The sequence below is a fragment of the Astatotilapia calliptera genome, chromosome 23 (genome assembly GCF_900246225.1).
Source record: "Astatotilapia calliptera chromosome 23, fAstCal1.2, whole genome shotgun sequence".
In the NCBI taxonomy this organism is placed as follows: Eukaryota; Metazoa; Chordata; class Actinopteri; order Cichliformes; family Cichlidae; genus Astatotilapia; species Astatotilapia calliptera.
Genome location: NC_039323.1, coordinates 2,627,489 through 2,646,566, shown reverse-complemented (window position 1 = coordinate 2,646,566; position 19,078 = coordinate 2,627,489). Strand labels below are relative to the sequence as shown.

Below are 19,078 nucleotides of genomic sequence, written 5' to 3'. Positions count from 1 at the left end.
TGTAAAGGTTTAAAAAAAATAGGTTGTAAATGCTAGAAACAGAAATCCACATTAGATGTCACAATATCTGTTCTGTGGCACACCAAATTATTAACAAATAATGGCTTTCCAATTTTTGAAAATTTATTTCAGAAATCACTCATGAATTAGAATGAAATGTATATTAAAAAATTACAAGCTTTCTGAAGGACATTCATATTGATTCATGCTATTAGATTCAAGAGTCATTTCATTGTCATTCAGCACAACCTCAAGGACGCAATGCAGGATGAAATTACGATGCACAAGCTCAGACTAAAACATATAGAAAAAAACTCAGTGCAAGGTTTAAATAGAAGTAATAAATATATAAATATAAAATATAAAAACAATGGTACATATTTAAAAACAAATAAAAATGAATCAAACATTGATCGAGAGATGTTGCAGTGCTGATTGCAAAGATTATTATTTTTCTGGGCAGATTTGTAGAGTATAATAATCTACCAAACCTTTTCTAATCACAAAGCTGCTCTGCTGACAAGTAAAGGACAAGTAAAGTGGGACACTCGTGGAAATAGGGACACTAGGTCACATGACCACACTGTTTGCTAGGCAAACAAACTATCCAGCGCTTATCTAGAGCCCGCCTACAAGCCCCGCAGTGATTGGTGGGGAGACCGAATGTCGCTTTCTCAATGGGGTGACTTCCTGTCAATCAGGACACTCCTAACAAGTTTGTGTGGACGCATTAAACGCTCTGTGTTGGTTGTTATGGGTTGAGTTGAACCACTAAAAGTATGTTAAAGTTGTTGTTCTTTTGTTATTTTTATTAAGCAGCTATGTAGAAACATGTCAGATTATTTAAGTTAGCTTTTCCCGCTGATGTCAGGGTTATTTTTAAAATACCCGTTAAATGTGTCGAAGCGAAAGTAACGTCACCGTGACAAAAACACAAAGGAACGTGATTAAGAGTTTCATATATCAGCTGTGTGTCCTACGGTATGGTTATAAGGGGTTTGGAGAAGCGATAGTGAAGAGTTAGTTACAGCTGTTACCAGCGTTTTGAACGTTGTTACCAGGAGACTCACATTACCTGGTCAGGTAGCATACAAATGTAACGTTAAACCAAAACGTACGTTGACGCCACCACAAATGCTCGTCGTGCTATCATAATGGGTGTTATCTTACATTCCCAAGTTTTAGACACATACAATACTAATTACAAACCAATTAAGAAATGCCTGCTGTAACTAATACCCCCGACAGGATTATCACGTTATGTATTAACTTCCTTTGGTTGTGGTTTTCATGTATTTATGTACAGCTCAACAATTTTAATAAATACTATAAGCCGATATGCGTCGTTTTCCAGCATACCACCCCAACGAGGTTTACTCTGTGTGTGAGCAACAATCTTGCCTTTACAGTTGATCCTTCAAATGTTTGTGCCTTTTTACTGTTTCAATTATCTGAGGCCTGCAGTATAAAATAGGATTATTATTTTTTTATTCAGGTAACTTCACTACTGCTGGACGGTTCCTCTGACCTCTGTCCTCCGATTGTAAGAGGCTCTGAAGTTTGTTTATAGCTTATAAAGTTTTTGTGTTTGATTTTTTTAACCTGATGGCTTCAAACAATTTGAAAAAAACAATTTTATTTTTCTGTAAGCCTTAATGTATGATCCTAAAACAGAGCAGCTGTTTGAACTTGCTGACCAAATTTGCAGATAGCCTGAACATATGCTTGAATTTTTTAAAATATATTTATTTTTTACTCTCAGACTGTTAAACACCACCGAGGCTGTAGGTTAAAGAATAAGAACTAAAACTGTACTTTGAAAATTAATTTAATAAAATACTCAGTTATGATCCATCAGATTCTCCTGTCTGTAATGACAGAAACCTGATTTTGATAAGACTGTTAACTTACACAGTCAACAATCTTTCCTGACTTCAACTAGGTTAAATGTTATTAATATAGCACCTCTTTTCTTTTATTCTTTCAGTCTGTGCTGTGTGTTAACCACAATGTATTTTCTCATAGTACAGTTTCATCTTACTTTTAATAATCAGCAGCTCTGTTGCCAGTATACTTATCAGCAGTTGTAACTGATTAGATGAGCTAACTTAGTGAATTAATAACCTGCTTATCCTGATTGATAATGTTAGGAGAAGTGAATCCAGATAACAGAAAGATACCGTCCGCGCATTAAACTTGCTTTGTAGTAGAGACCTATGAGGATGTATTTATGTTTAGCCTTTTGTTGAAATCTGATATCCACAGTAAATACTGTGCTCTGTCACAAACTATTGTACCTCTGTTAGATTGAATTTCTGGCCTAAACTGCATTTGCCGCAAAGATGTTGAGAAGTGTTCTCATCCTCACACACGTTTGTGTGGATCATATGTGGCCATAAGAGAATAAAGAGGGAGCTGTGATCCTCCTTTTGTTCCTAACTGGTTCTGATTTTCTGATTCAGCAGACTTTATACGACCCTGTGACCCCTGGTTGCCAGGGAGCGAGAGGTGGGGCCATGGCTGCGGGGACTAGGGTCGAGGAGAACCAGCTCCAGAGGATTATCCGAGATTTGCATGGTTTGTCAGCTTTGTGTGTGTGTGTGTGTTTGAATGTGTGTGTGTGTGTGCGTGTGTGTGTGTGTTTGAATGTGTGTGCGTGTGTGTGTGTGTGTGTGCGTGTGTGTGTGTTTGAATGTGTGTGTGTGTGTGTGTGCGTGTGTGTGTGTGTGTGTGTGCGTGTGTGTGTGTTTGAATGTGTGTGTGTGTGTGTGCAATTACACTGGCAGACGTCAGTTGTTAACTGACATGGCCTCACTGAGAAGAAGAGAAAGAGAGTTAGCAAGCTGTGATTTCAGGATGTCTGCCATAGAGTCAAGTCTGAGTACAGTTTAGCAGAGGGAGACTGACTGACCCTTGCCAACAAACCATTTGGAAGCACAGGCATCTGACCTCATGTTTGTGTTGTAAGGGTGTGGTGGCAGCCTCTGTCAGCATGCAGCGAGACAGAGAATGCGTGCTCAGAGTGCATCCATCACGGGTGTCTTTCCAGTTTTTACGATGGATAAGAGGCAAGTTTTTATGTAAAAATCAGCTTTACTGGAAGAGCGTGACAGTGGAAGTGGTTAGAGTTATAGGTACCAGGACTATTTGAGTTTGTGTGTTACCGAAATGTACACTTTGCATTCACTCAGTTTCCTGTCTTAATAAATTAGCTGAATGAAGACATGCTGCTTCTTTCTGTTTTTAAGTTTACTTTATATAAAATGTATGAACAGTTCCCAGTTTTCCAACATAATCTACCTGCTTTGCCAGTGATCGGTTTGGAATTATTTTTGTGTCTATTTCAGAGTCTGTTGCAGAGCTTGCAAAGGAATACAGAGAAACTGGGGAGCCAATCACAGATGACAGCACCAATCTCCAGAAATTTGCCAACAAACTGGAGTACCTGCTGCAGGTGAGGTTACACAGCTAGCTAAGGAACAACACGTAGTTTCTTAGATGAAACAAAATTAAGAAAATGGACAGGAAGCTAATTAACTGGAGAAACACAGCATTTTACATGACACATTACTCAATGATCTTATTTGTCCTTAACTAGTGTCTGTAAATACTTACCTTCCTGTTTGACTTCTCCAGGCACTAAATTGAATCAAGAGTCAAAAACGCTTAAAAAAATTCTGCTGCCTTGATATAAAATATATCTATATATTAAAAAAAAAGTCTTCTTCAACAGGAAGTTTAGGTCCAAAGGGTTTTTTGACAGTGACAACGTTTTGTAATTTTCCATCTCTTTATTTCTTGAAGTGCAACCTTTCACCTTTAATTTATGGGATTTAACATAAAATTTGCATTAACTGTTTATCATAAATCATAGACCCCATTTTCAGAAGCTTAAAATTAACTGGACAGACTAACATAATTTTAAATATAAGGATTGTTTGTATTCTGATGAAATGCTTTCCCTGCCTAAAGTCTAGAACTCATGGACATCACTAAAAGCTGTGATTCCTCCCTTCAGAAGCTCTTCTAAGCTTTTATTACAGTTGTTGACGTTTGTGGATTTCTCTGCCTTCAGTTTTGTCTTCAGTTGGATATTGCATGCTCTATTTCAGGGGTTGGGAACTCCAGGCCTCAAAGGCCGGTGTCCTGCAGGTTTTAGATCTCACCCTGGGTCAACACACCTGAATCAAATGATTAGTTCATTGCCAGGCCTCTGGAGAACTTCATGACATGCCGAGGAGGTCATTTAGCCATTTAAATTAGCTGTGTTGGATCAAGAACACATCTAAAACCTGCAGGACACCGGCCCTTGGGTTCCCCCACCCCTGATCTATTGGGTTGAGATCAGATGACTTGACTTGACCTTTGAAGAGTATTTCCCAACCTTGAGGAAACCCTTGGGTTTCTTTTGCAGTGTCCTTTTGGTTATTATCCATTTGTACTGTGAAGCTCTGATCAGTTTTGGAGCATTTGGCTGAATCTGAGCATAGAGCATGGCCTTGTACACTTTCCTTCATTCTGCTCCTTCTGTCAGCCTTCACATCAACAAACATCAGTGTCCTGGTTCCACTGGCAACCATACAAAGCCATGCCATAACTCTGCCTCCTCCATGTTTGACATGTGATGTTGTATGCTCTGGATGGTGAGCTATTCGTTTCTTTCTCCATTCTCCATCTTGCCATTATTCTGGTATAAGTTAAATGTTTCATCTGACCAAAGACTTTTTTCCTGTTCCCTAGAACTGGACAGACCGTTTCAGATGTTTTCTGTTAAAGTCCAATCTAGCTGTTCTGTTCTTGAGTGCAACTAGTGGTTTGCTCCTTGTTGTGAACGGTCTGTATTATTAACATTTATAAAGGCATCTTCTGATTGCAGACTTTGACAGGGATACACCTACCTGTTCGAGATTGCTCTTGACTTACTTAGATGCTATGAAGGTGTTTATCTTATTTGTAATTCATTCATCATCCGCTTTAGTCGTCTTCTGTGGCCGTTCAGGCCTTTTGGTGTTATTGAGCTGGTAAATGCATTCGCATGTATTGGCAACTGTTTGGACTTCAAAGTTGAACAATTTGAATCAACTCCAGAACTTTTATGTCTAATACAGGCTTCATCTGGCTGTAAAACTATTTATCAGTCAGGCGCTCAATTACTTTTGAGCCTTGGAAACTATACACACAATACATAAAAGTGGCTTTAATTTGTTAATAGTTAATAAAATGCTTTTAAATTAAAGCTGAAAGTCTGCACTTTAATCATATCTTGATTGTTTGATTTAAAATTCCAGGATTTTACAGTCAAAACCACAAAAGATGTCTTACAGCCTGTGGACCTAACTTTATACTTCTTTCACCATTTTTGCTGCTGTGGAAATCTCATATAGACTTCAATTCAGGATAGTTTGGGTGCCATGTCGCTTTCTTACAGTTTCTGATACCTTCTTTCAGTTTGACCAGAAGGAGAAGACCACATTTCTTGGCACAAAGAAAGACTACTGGGATTACTTCAGTGAATGCCTGGCTAAGATCAAAGGAGCCAATGACGGTATCCGCTTTGTCAAATCCATCACTGAGGTGAGATTTGTTAATAATGACACCACTAAAGCCACTTTCCACAAATGCACTGCAGCTCTGAACTTTCCTAGACATCACCAGATTGAGGTGTCCAGCACTGTCGGGTCAGACCTTAAACCCCTATAACCCTTACAGTGCACCTGAGTGAGAATAGAGCAGGTAATAGTCATGAAAATGAGTGGGCGTCATGTGTCCTCAGGCGGCACATTAATCTCAACCATCTGAAGCTGACTATTTACGATTTTGTGCCAGGTGTGAGAAACAGTAATGAGATATGTGGAAACAGAGTAACATAGTTCTGGTTGCATGGTGACAATATCAGACAGACCTTTAAACATTCATGCTAGTTACATACTTCAATTTTTGCCTTGTTACTTAGAATCTGAAAAATCTAAAAACTGTGTTTATCCCGAGGGAAATTATTTTGTCATAGACATGTTCACTGCGGCAAGAGAGGAAAAAATGATTATACAAGAATAGAATAAAATAAAATAACTATGAATGCAAGTGACATAATGTCGGTGCAATGAATAAAAATAGAGTACCAGCATATAATGGGGGAGTGGGAAAAACATTCAATAACATACAGATGAATAACGATAATAATAATAATGCACAATCTGAGTAAAAAGACATAAATTACATTAATATCAATCCTAAAAAAGTCGTCTACAGAGCGAGAAAGAGTTGTACAGTCTTATTGCAACAGGTAAGACGGATTTCCTGTGGGGGTCAGTTCTGCATTTAACGGCGATCAGTCTTTTGCTGTGTGTACTCTGTATATATATAAATATATAAAACTCAGGACGCATTTTAGTAGTTTAAGTGGCTTTAATTAACAACATATTGTGAATTTTTTTGTTTGCTTTTTAATGTGTTTCTTGTTGTCAGTTTTATATTATTTGTGCCTGTCTTTCAGTTAGATTTTGTATGGTTATTTAGAGACTAGAGTTGTTCATTTTGTTTTCGGAAAGGCTAAACAGAAAGATATTTTTCTTTGTAGTCTTTGACTCCCGGCAATGTCAGTACATGTTTTTTTAAGGACCATGTGTAATAATCTCTGATTTGCTTTAATAGCTAAAAACATCTCTGGGGAAAGGAAGAGCATTTATTCGCTACTCCCTCGTACATCAGCGACTGGCTGACACGCTGCAGCAGTGCCTAATGAACCAGAGAGTCACCAGGTAAGCCTGTCACAGCCCGATTATTTCTATGCTGACATTAAAAAATAAAAGAACACACATATTTGATTTAAATCGACAAGATTGTTAAATTTGAATAAAGCCCATGAAACACTGGCAGAAGTGAGCCAGCTGTTTATGGCTGACAATCATGGAAACTGAATCAGATGTTGATTTTTCTGTTTGATGTAGCGTTTGACGTCATTGTTTTCTGTTCTCTTAATGAACGTCCTAGAAGTAGCTCTCCTACGAAATAATAGTAGAGTATGTATAACAGTCTAGTTATTATGAAGTCGCTTTCAGTTCAGTCACTTACTTGAGTGAAATGAGTGTGTTTAGTGCGGTAGACTTATTTTAATGAATAGAAAAATGCAAAATTCTCAATCTTAATTTTAAAGAGAAATATGGTTGATTTTTGATGCTACAGACTATTTACTACAGCCTAAGAAGCTTAATGTGTGTGTGTGTGTGTGTGTGTGTGTGTGTGTAATTTTTCTAGGTGACATTTCCTTTCTTTAGTGTTTACTTTCAAAAGTATATTATTAAAGTTCAAATTTTAAACTTAATTTGTTTTTTGTGGTTTTGCTGTGTGCTGTCACGTTGTCTTTCTCACCTCTGTCCTCACAGTGACTGGTACTATGCAAGAAGTCCCTTCTTGAAGCCTCACCTTAGTGTGGACATCATCAGTCACCTGTACGAGCTCAACGAAGTCCAGTTTGACGTAGCATCAAGAGGTTATGACCTTGATGCCTCCTGGCCGACTTTTGCAAGGTAACAAAATAACTAATGAAAATAATGTAAAATTAAAAGAACATTAAAAGGTGATATATCTCTGCCTTTGAACCCACTTAGTCAGGTTGTCTGACATTAATCCATATTTCTCATTATCTGAATTGTTTTATAATTAACAGGAGGACACTGGGAAGTGCAAACTCACCTGGCCATATGTGGAAACCACCCAGTCGCAGTTCCAGTATTAACAGTCTGGCCAGCTCTTACTCCCAGGTAACTGATGTCTGTCTCTAATAACATCATTTAATTTTTTATTAACTTTCAAATGATTGCAAGATTTTCATTATTCCTTTTCTTCTTCCTTTGTTTCCCTTGAAATCATAAAGCAAGCATCTGAGTTCCTTTCCAGCCCTGACTATGGTCAGGGTCTGCTGAATGACCTGAATGAGTCGCTGCCTGCCTGCAGAGAAGATGTCAGTGAAGTTGAAGAACTTCGACTTGAGCTTGACCGTTCAGAATTGAAGCACCGAGAACTCCAAGATAAGATGCAGCAGCTTGGCGAGGAGAGTGAAGAGCTGAGAGGAGTTGTTGTAGATCTGCAGAGACAGCTGGATGCATCGCTTACACTTAATGAGCAACAAAAAGGCTTGCAAGAAAACTTTTATGCTCTGCAGCAGAGAGAGACGGCTTTATCCAGAGAGGTAGAAGCACTCAGAACTGGGGAACAAGCCAAGCAGGCTGAGCAGCTGCTGCTTCAGGAAAAGCTGGCTGTTGCTGAGGGGAAGAACATGGAGCTCATGGCCAAGATGGGCGGGTTTCTGAATGAGAAGGACCAGCAGACGGCCAAGTCCTTTGATTCTGCACAAAAGATACACGAGTTGCTGGACAGGTTGAAAGAAGCAGAGAAAGGGAAGTTAGAAGCAGTAGCTGAGGTTGAGAAGAAGAGGAGGCAAACAGAAAGGCTAGAGGAAGAGCTTAGAGTCAAAGAGACATCTGCAAAGGATGCTGAAACAAAACTCGGAGCATTACTTTCGTCTGTGTCTGAGGAGAAGGTCAAGTTGGAGGAAAAAGTGGAGGAGCAGTGCTTTACAGTTGACAAGTTGCAGGGGGCCTTGGTAGTGAAAGAGAAGGAGGCTAGCAACCTACAGAGGCAACTGCAAGACCTCCAACGATCTCTAGAGGAGAAAGAGAAAGAGGTAGTAGAGGTGAAGAAGAGGGCACAAGAAGATAAAGATGAGATGCAGAAAAATATTGGTGACTTGAAAGAGTCTTTAGAAGCAGAAGTTGCTTCCCTTATAGAACAGCTTAAAAGAAAAGAGGTGGAGCTAGCCTGCAGCGTTGAGACACTACAACAGCTGCAAAGCAAGAACCAGGGTCTGATCACAGAGAGAGACAAACTGAATACTAGGATTGCTGAGCTGGAGGAGAATGTCAAAGAACAAGCTACGAAGATAGAAAACGGCAAGACAGAGTACTCCGAGCTAGAAAAGGAGATGGCAGAAAACAGATCGGTGCTTGAGGCTGAATTAGCAGCTTTAAGAGCTTCTGAGAAACAACTTAGAAGCCAGCTGGATGACACCAAGGTGACAGTAGATGAAAAAGAAAAGCGACTGCGTGAAGAGAACTGTAAGCTGGATGAAAGTCTGCAGCGAGCCACCATGGCTGCAAAGCTCTCAGAGACCACATTGAAGCGTCTGGAGCAGGAGAATCAGAGTCTGAGGGAGGAGCAGAACACTGGGAAAGCAGCTCTTAACCTCATCCAGGCAGATTTGAAGAATGCTCATGGACAAATTGGAGAATTGGAAAAAAACTTAGGAGCTTCACGCAATAATGAAGCCAGTCTTCAGGAACAGCTCCAAGTCAAAGAGGCCCAGCTCGAGAGTAAAGAGACTGACCTTGTTAAGTTGCAGTCCAGGCTAAAAGATTTGGAGACCAAGGAGAAGGAACTTGAGATTGCCAAAGCTGATGCTGAAGCCACCTGTGCTAAACAGAGTGAAATGCTTAAAAGTGTGACCTCTGAGAAGCAGGTGATGGAGATGGCGCAGTTGGAGAGGAGTGCTGTCGAAGCCAAGGAAAATCAGGAAATAATCGGAAAACTAGCTGTGGTTGAAGTCCAGTTGGAAGTCAGGATGAAAGAAGTGTCCAGACTCCAGGCAGAAGTGCTGGACCTTAGGGTGCAGGTGCAGAGATCTGAGGAAGAAAAGTTAAAGTTAAAAGCACAGCTGGAGGTGACAGAAGCCCAAAGAAATGAGCTCAGGACCCTGACTGAGCAACTTAAATCCCAGACAGAGGCACTGAATCAGAAGCATGTTGCAGAGCTCGTGGAGTGCAAAAAGAAGGAAGAGGCGCTCATTGAAAAGCATGATCACGAAGTCGCTGCTCATGCCGAGCTAGCCATAGCTGCAGCCGCCATGCGAGAAGAGTTGTCTACCCTGAAGGCAGACAATAGAAAGCTAGCTTTAGAGAACAACGAGATCCGCGAGGGTTTGCACAGGGCAAACACCGAGATGGCAGAGCTGGGGATGACCATCTGTAAACTGAGTGCAGAAAAAGAGGAGGTCAGAGGGCACTGGGAAGGCGATTCTGGGAAGATTATAGAGCTGGAGAAAGGGGTTGAGCGACTAGAGAAGTGTATGGAAGAACTACAACTGGAGAATAACAGTTTAAGAAAGGAGCTTACACAGAAAGAGGCACTTCCGCAGACTATCGTGGAGCTCCAAGAAGAACTGGAAAAGACTAAAAACCAAGTGCAAACCATTAAGGACTCAAACAAAGAGGAGATGGAGGCCATCAAGTTCCAGATGAGCTCAGAGAGCATGAACTATCAAGTGCAGATAAAGGTGAGAGGAATAAATGTGTTAATCACGACTTGTCTTAAACCAGCAGTAATTAATTTTAATAACTGAACTCGGGGATAGACATCTCAGTCAGTTCATTGCTTTCACCAGAATATCTCAGAAAACCGTTCACGTGCACCAGTGGATTGAACCCCGGACTTTGTCTTCAGCAGCACCTGTTGTCATTGTTAATTCAGATGAAACAACTTCAGAATATTTGGTGTACATGTTTCCTTCTGGCGTCCTCTGGCTTTTTCATCTAGAGCCATGACTAGATAAAATTTCAGTTGGTCTCAGAGCTTTTGATTTATGATCAAAAACATTCAGCTCCAGCTGTACTTTGCGTTTAGCACTAATGAGCACATTAAACTTTTTTTAGGTAACACCCTAGAATAAAATGACGATCAGTAACAGCATGTTGACATTGTTATTATAATCTGTTAGCTCATTATCGTTTAGTTCAAAGACACGAGCATGGCTGTGAAACCCTTCTCTTACGCTCACATTTCAGAGTTTGAACGAACAGTTGGACAAGGTGACGGCCGAGCTGCAGGAGGAGCAGAGGAACAAGTCCAGCTTGCAGGCTAAAGTTTCTGAACTACAGGTTTGTATTTTTCAAATGCAGTCTAATCCAGCCATTTATGGCAACAACACAAGTAGATACAAAGTCATGTTGGAAAAATACTAGTTAGATCACCAAGAATTCTAATATTTAATATATAGCCTGGAGCAGACATCAACATTTTAATTATTTGCATAATGATTGGAGCAAAGGAAGCTAAACATTACATAAAATATGACAAATTCTATTATTTGTTTTGTTCCTCAGCAGATTTCCTTTAAGTCTCTTTTACTTTTATTCTTTTCACAGGTAATGACATGTTTATTGTAAGACCAATTTGTCTTTAGTTGTAAAAGTGGAGTAGATACACAAGCTCTGTGATCGTCATCAGATACATGGCTTACCTAAGTGTGCTTGAGGTCATATGTTTGTGCATGAGGTTAGGTGTTTTAATGCAGTTGTGGCCTTATATCATCAAATACTGGTTTAACACAGGTTTCTGTTGTTGCTCCCATTTATTTTTCTATACCCTCCTATAGAGCAAGAGGGCTTTGAAAAACAAACAATTATAAATAGGGTTGTTTTTTTTTTTATATGGAAAAACCTTCTATAAATAACACAAAAATTGCTAATGGATACACTGCATGCATTTGTTTTACGAAGGCTGAGAATGAGGAATGCTTGCACCTAACGAGAGAGAAAGATGCTCACATCACCAAGACAGAAGCAACCATTCGTGAAAATGAAAGCGAGATTGAGCAACTCAAAGACGCAGCAACCAGGTACATTCATAATCAGTAATACTTGTGAATTCCAACTTTTAATGGAAAAAGGGATCTCTACTAATTTTCTCGTGTCTAAAGGGCTGAAGAAGCACTCCTGGCCGCACAAAAGACCTGCGAGGAATTAAAGGAGAAATTGAAGACGGCGGAAGCTGACAAACAAAGCAGTCATCTGAAGATGACCGCAGAGATCGATGACCTCAACAGAACCAAGACGAACCTTGAAGAGCGGCTCATCGAACTCTTAAAGTATGGCCATTGTCTCTTGTAGTTCTTTGCAAGACTGTCAACAAGGAGAGAAAATTTTAGTGAGGAAAGGTGTCATTAGGTCTGAGGAGCAGGTGAGGGGAGGCTTCTCTAAATGCTGAGCTAAATTACTGAGATTGGATTTGACAGAAAGACTTTGATGGAGACAAGAGCAGAAAATGTTGGTGAGAGACTCTACTGACATAAACAACAGCTTTTTGTGTACCATTATTCACTGTATTCAGAAACCTCAAACGCTTTCATACTCTGCATAGAATGAAACACAAAAACAGTGATTCATGCAACTCCAGTGGGATGTGCCCACGTTAGTTCTTCCATTTGTGCTCTTTTATTATGCACGTCTTCATTATTTGTCTTAGTTGCATCGTTTCAGAAATGGAGAGATATTCCATGTTTCAGTTTGTATGCGTTCTTTTGCATTAAAGCAGTTTATGAAGTCCAACTAAATGACAAATTTTGTTCAGCGAGTAATTGTTCACGATACTTCAACTGCTTTGAATATTGAGTTGATATTGAGAATTGAGCCAAATCCATCCCACGCAAAAAAATTTAAAGGCTAGACTGAAGACAAGACTGAAATCTGACGTTTCATTGTCATTTTTGTGCTTGAATCAGGGACAAAGATGCTCTGTGGCAGAAGTCTGATGCTCTGGAATTTGAGCAGAAACTGCGAGCAGAGGAGCGTTGGTGGCTGGTGGATCAGGAGGCCACCAACTGTCTCGATTGCAAAGGCCAGTTCACCTGGTGGCTGCGCAGACATCATTGCAGGTTTGGTTCTGCACCAAGGCCTACTCTCCTTTTCATGTTTGTGCATACCCTGATTTGATTTTCACACTGCATGTAACGTAGAATCAAATCCACTTTCACACTCGAGTGATGATAAAAATGTGGATTATGGGTAAAATATTTCTATGCATGTATGTTTAGTTATTTATTTGTAATGTTGTAGGCTCTGTGGCCGCATCTTCTGCTACTACTGCAGCAACAACTATGTTGTGACCAAGCAAAGTGGGAAAAAGGAGCGCTGCTGCAGGCACTGCTACACCCAACATAGTGCAGTGGTGGAGAGGTTCACGGCAGCAGAGTTAAGCCCCTCGGATGTGCAGCCTCCTCCACCTGGAGCTGGACCTCAACCACCTCCTGAACCAGCTTCATACATACCAACTCCCAGGGTCACAGGTGAGAAGAAGAAACATGTTTACTCACTAATTTCACAAATGTCCACATGCACCGATAGTTTATTGGTGTACGTATCTGACCCTCACTCTTCATGTAAGCAGAAGTGAAAGTTTAGTTGAGGAAGGAGGACAGAAACCTTTACTGTGAATTCCTGTGCAATAGACAAATGGGGAAGATGGTGACATTTTCATTCAGAGAAAAACGCAGTTTGGCTCAAATTCAGAAAAAAAAAAACCAAACTGCGTCATTCGTCTCAATTCAGTCCTGTTACATTTTTCCTTTTTAATGCTTGCATGATTTTTTATTTACTCCAGACTGCACATTGTTCTTTGTTGCATTTAATCTGCTTTATTTACCTGTTCGCTCTCAGTGTCAGATCCTAGTAACACATCTGAAGCTTTTGACATCATCACAGAAGAGGAGGTAAATGGTGTGTACGACAGTGATACCACCTCTCAGACCACTGCAGGGTCCCTGGAGGGAGAACAAGACCGCAGGCATCCAGGAGCGCTGGATTTGTGAGTGCAGCGTCTATGGGCAGACAAAGCGGAGCGGATGCCGATGAGTCATTGCTCCGCGTGTTGTTTTCAGAGTCAGCGTGTCACTCTGTCATTAACTGCTCAGGGTCCTCAGGTGAAACTCAGCTGGAGAGATCAATCAGAAAAAACACAAGATACCACAGTGCTGAGCACCAGTAATTAAGCAGCTCTTAACTTATATTATTAACAGTAACATTATCGTTATCTGTTTAAAACACGTAACTGTTGTGAGTGTCTCGCTTTGCTCTTAGAAAAGACCATAAACGTGGCACCAGCCGGCTTGTTAATGTCGAGTTGATACAAAACTCTTCACAGACTTCAAAGCAAACATTTCAGTGTTGAATAACCATCGGATGGCGTTTTTGTCAAGGTCCAGTCCTGGTTTAAAAAAACCCACTGACATCACTTTGAGAGGCCTCGTGAGAAAGAGGCATTCAATAATTATCTTCTAGTAATCTTAGTTGATTAGAATAAAACAAAATAAAACATTGTCCACAGCAAGAATAAAAAGAACAAACATTTACCTCAGTGGTGATGAACAAGCCCAGTTCTTATACTACTGAGCTAATTGAGTTGTTGCTCAACTAGGTTATGTTCCCTGGATTTATTATGCTGACATCACAGATAGAAAAGTTAAATCCAACAGCAACAAATGAAACAGCAGATGGCTGCAAACATGAATGACCTAAAACTGTTTTGTTTTTTTTAAAGAGGAGACTCTGGTAATGCTTGTTTTTGTGCACAGAGACATGTGGCCATCTGTTCACAATCCTGCAATAAACAAATTAGCTGTCAGTTTCTAAAAAACAAAGAAAGACAGTTGCATTTAATTCCTTCGTTGCAATAATCTGAATAGATGTATCACTTTGTTAAAAACACTCTGTTCTACATGGAAACAGCGACAACATGTCTGTGGTTCGGTGTTTGCAGGCCTACCGCGACCGGTTGTGACCAGGGATGTTATGTTGGGGTTTCGATCGTGTTTGCTGGGTTGTGTTTACAGATAAGAGAAAAGAAATAAAGGAAGCGGTACCACCAGATTACTTTCATTTTCTGGAGAACACATGTTTGTGTACTGCTCTTAATAGTTCTTAAAATAAAGAAACTTTTATAACAAAAAAGTGCTTTATTAGTGTGAAACAGGTTACTTAACCAGCATCATCATAACATTTATGCAGCAAAGATGTGAGGTTGCTGAAAATCAATGTAATTGGCGTTTTTAACATTAAGCATTTGTGTTTGGGTGAAATGAGGTAAAACATGCAGAAATGATCCATTAAAATGAAAAAGTACTGACCCGTGGGTACAAATCTGAGTCCACTTCAAATGCATATGATGTTTGAGCATGTCCCAGCAAAATTTAAAATACAGATTAAAATTAGCTGCACTCTGTGTAGATGCTGTGGAGTTTTATGTTGATGTGAGTTATTTTGTTTAATAGGTCTTTGCCACTGAAGTGTTGCACAACAGTTTTCATAACGATTGTTCTCTGCGTCTCGTTTCGGATTTTGTAGAAGCACAGGAGAAGTGACCCCTGATGACGAGCAAGTTCCCACTGTTCAGGATTCAGAGATCAACCTTCTCAAATCAGGAGAAGTCACGTGAGTTTTCATGTGGTCTAAATATATATCATGCTTAAACTTAGCACAAAACATAAGGAAATTTGATTATTTCTTTGCTGTAACAATCCTTCTTGGCAATAAATCTTATATGGCTGGAAAACCTGAAGTCAGAAGTTTGCTATTAAAAGGTATCCTTTAAATATCTATGGGTTCTGGTTCTGGTCTCATCCCTAATCATAAACCTTCATTATCATTACAGGGTGGCTGTCCCTCTCAGTATTGATGATATCGCTAAGTTTGGTGAGAGTTCCCGGGAGCTCTTCATTAAGTCCAGTAGCTACAGTGTTATTACTGTTGCTGTGATTGATTCTGGGCCAACTATAAGCTGGATGTTTTCCTCCGAGCCCAAGAGCATCTTCTTCAGCGTGGTTTACCGGGAGTCCACTGACACTCCGGTGCAACAGTCAAAGGTACAGTTAACTTACTGTGAGCTCAGGAAATCTCTGTCTACCTTTTTTTTATATAGCCTCTTGTGTAGAGGCCTAAACATTGTGAGCATGTGTTGATGTGCACATCTTGTAAGTCTGCCACTGGCAGCGTCCATAAAAGCAACTGTTGCAGATTACATCATTTTAAATGGAAGGAAATCGCAAACCTGCATGAAAGGCTTTCCGGTTGTTGCCAAACTCAAATACCCCACACTCACAGGTGATGATTTCAAAGCAGAAGTTATCACCAGACCCAGTGTGTGCTTTCATGGTCACCCCTACAGACTGCACGGTCTTTTTGCTTTATTTTTCAAACATTATTGACTGAAGAAAACCACTGCAGGAAGCCATTGTTGCTCAGCAGGGTGAGCTGCACATTCTTTACTTAAAATGTCAGAGGTTTTAAATGAGTTGTGACCTTTCATCTGGCGTTCTATCAACTCCCTCCCTTGTCGGTATATCCTGATGTTTGTTTGTTTGTTTTTTTAATTTGATTTGGTTCAGTTTTGATGACCGTCGTATTCTTTATTTATATTTGTTATGAAAACCTGCGGCAAACCTTTCACCTGTGCACTGAGATTATTTTTAAAGGCCTGTTTCTGTTCTGTTCTCAGGTCCTGATTCCTCTCACTCGCTGCGTTTCCCATAAAGAAACCATTCAAGGACAGCTGAAAGTTCGGCATCCTGGTCTCTACACCCTTATCTTTGACAACTCTTTCTCTCGGTAGGTCACGATAGTTTAGAACAGTTTGTTCCTCTTTTTTTGCAGAAGTGTGTAAATTACAGAAATGCCATTATGTTTGCCAGCATTTGTGTTTGGCTTTTATGTAAATTTTTAAATTTCTTTTCAACCAAAACTATTCTTCAACAGGTTTATCTCCAAGAAGGTTTTCTACCATCTGACCATGGAGAAGTCCATAATCTACGATGGCAGCGACTGCCCATGAAACTCTCTCTCACTCTGCCCCCAGAGACGTCATCCTGATGCCACTGTCAAACCTAAAGGAGAACTGACATTATGGCTTATCACTGACCACTTCCACTTTTGTTTCCAAAACCAAGTATATTATTCCAAAAAATGCTCTTTACCACTTTAACAGTGCGGTGTTGGTGTTTTGAGGTATGTTTATTGGTAAACTGTGGCCTATGCAATATTGTCAAGAAAGGTTTTAGAAGGAAAAATATCTATGCAACTTTTAGGGTATTTAAAAAAAATACATGCACTAAGTAATATTCATGGCTTTAGTTCAAGTATATTTAGTTAATTAAGCTGGATTTTTTTGGGGGGGTTTGCCAAGTTTGGTAGTTTTAGTTTTGCTTCTGTTTTAGCAAAAATGTTGTTGTGTTAAGGAACGAAGGTCACCGCAAGTAACACTAATATGACATTTGATAAGATTGTTCAGAAGCAACAAATACTTTACTATAAAAGTTGTCTATGAAGACAGAATGATTTTCTTTTCTTTTTTTTTAAATACAATTTGTGGTTATTTTTAAATGTTTCGTGCAATCTTTATGGTGCAAACCATTGGTTCACTTTGTCACTTTTTTGAACACTGTGGCAAGAAAGAAGCGAAGCAGAAATGTGTTTAGGGGGCCTGGAAAAAGCAGTTACTGCTCCACAACATGCCATAAGCACTTTGTGCAAATCTCAGGAGTTAGAAATGCAATTGTCCTTTAGGGGATGCGTGCCCCATTTTATGTTTTTGAAAAATGTATTTTTAAAAAATAGAAGACTGCCATTTTGCTCTCTTTGTATCCAGGTTATGGAATAAGATGAAGTATATCTTCCCAATTAGTTTGTTTTATAAATTACTTGCAAATTTTTATTTTAATTGTGTTGCTTTTATGAGTGAACTGCAGCATGGGGACGGGTAAGTCTTATGAGGTACAAAAGAAAAAAAAAGATTGAACTAAATTTATGCTGTTTCTTCTTTGTATCAGTATCCAGACTGAGTCTTTGCATGACTCTAACTTTAAATATGTTGCTGAGTAGTAACAGGCTACTGTACTTTCTAAGTGCCTTGTAATTCTAACTGTCAGGGATGTTTGATGTTCAAATTACACATTTTTAGTTGTGTTGTCAACTTAGAACACATCATCTGGTATGAATTGATATCACTCTGTTAACTGATACTTAACTAACTTTCTGTGTGAAATGGCATCTAAGTCATGTTCTGCACATTATACTATATTTTTTATTTTATCGGTGTAAATGTCTTTTTGCTTTTTTCCCCCTTATGAATCTCTGGAATCCTTTCATCTTTGCTCTGGATGATACATTTTTTCTTGTGATGAAGTAGGATGTTCATTTCTGGTTTTTGTTTGTTTGTTTGTTTGTTTCTGAGCAAGGCAATAAGAAAAAGCAACTTTGGTCACTTTTGAACACAGCCCTACAGTCTGGGTCAAGCAAGTATGCTGCTTTTTGTAGAGGCCTGTTTCCACTATAGTCAGGTCTCTTTTTATCAGCTTTGATGGGTGTAATTGATGCAAAAACTATGCAAAGGTGTTTTCTTTACAAAGCTGCACTTTGTGAAAAATATATTTAATTTGTTACAAATTAAATGAAAATCTGTTTTTATTATCTTTTTCAACAGTGCACACAGGGACAGATTTTTCTACTAGCTGGTTTTGAATGATTACTCTGGGGGAATAAATTGTGTGGTAACCAATGCTACAGAGACTTGAGTGTAACTAAGAGACCTGTCAGACAGCCTACAAACATGAATAAAATGAGAGAAATGATGTCTCTGCACTAATCTGTGTCTGATTTAGTATTTCAAGGGAACAAGATGAGCTCTTTAACGTGTTTCTTAACATTACATCCATGTACATTTGCTTTCTGTTGTATGACCTCCAAAAACAAGAAAGTTTTTTTTCTGTGTTTGATGAGTAACTGAGTTCAAAAGCTGCTAGTTGGTTCCTCTGTTGTAAATCCTATATCCTCTATTCTGATATGGCTTTGCAAAACAAAGAAACCACAGAGTGTTTTTCTCTGTTAAAGATGAAATACATAGCTCAAAAAAATTAAAGGAACTCTGAGTCACCACAGTTTTAATTCAATTCAATTTTATTTATACAGCGCCAAATCACAACAGCAGTCGCCTCAAGGCGCTTTATATTGTACAGTAGATCGTACAATAATAGATGTTAGGAAGCAGAGACCTATGCAGCCTAATCCTTATCTCTGTTGACTGTTTTTTTCCTCTATTTTTGTCTTTGATAATGTCACAGTGTAATTACTGGCTGCGTGAAATGGTACAGGCAGCCCATTCAGATTGCACAGGTGTTTCAGATCCCACAGGATGGCCCGTCAATATCTGCCATCACAAGAAGCTTTGCTGAGTCTTCTAGCAGAGCCTCAAGAGTGTGGAGGAG

General features: G+C 39.4%; 1 protein-coding gene across 8 annotated transcripts; it reads left to right on the top strand.

Moving 5' to 3' along the window:
• The first annotated feature begins 670 nt into the window (after positions 1–670).
• fyco1a (FYVE and coiled-coil domain autophagy adaptor 1a) lies at positions 671–18,455 on the top strand. 8 transcript variants are annotated; one of them, XM_026159931.1, is made up of 19 exons: positions 671–777; positions 1,496–1,543; positions 2,466–2,577; positions 3,348–3,454; positions 5,449–5,574; positions 6,652–6,758; positions 7,383–7,526; positions 7,667–7,760; positions 7,874–10,327; positions 10,836–10,928; positions 11,550–11,668; positions 11,750–11,917; positions 12,551–12,703; positions 12,885–13,114; positions 13,485–13,632; positions 15,168–15,254; positions 15,475–15,685; positions 16,318–16,427; positions 16,575–18,455. In XM_026159931.1, exons 3-19 carry the CDS (start codon positions 2,517–2,519, stop codon positions 16,648–16,650), a joined length of 4,488 nt encoding a protein of 1,495 aa, XP_026015716.1. In that variant the 5' UTR covers positions 671–777; positions 1,496–1,543; positions 2,466–2,516; the 3' UTR covers positions 16,651–18,455. The 8 variants fall into 8 exon arrangements, with proteins under 8 accessions (XP_026015716.1, XP_026015715.1, XP_026015714.1 ...); XM_026159934.1 differs by having other exon boundaries at positions 767–777; positions 2,463–2,577; XM_026159928.1 differs by lacking the exon at positions 671–777 and adding an exon at positions 819–1,380.
• The last annotated feature ends 623 nt before the right edge of the window (positions 18,456–19,078 follow it).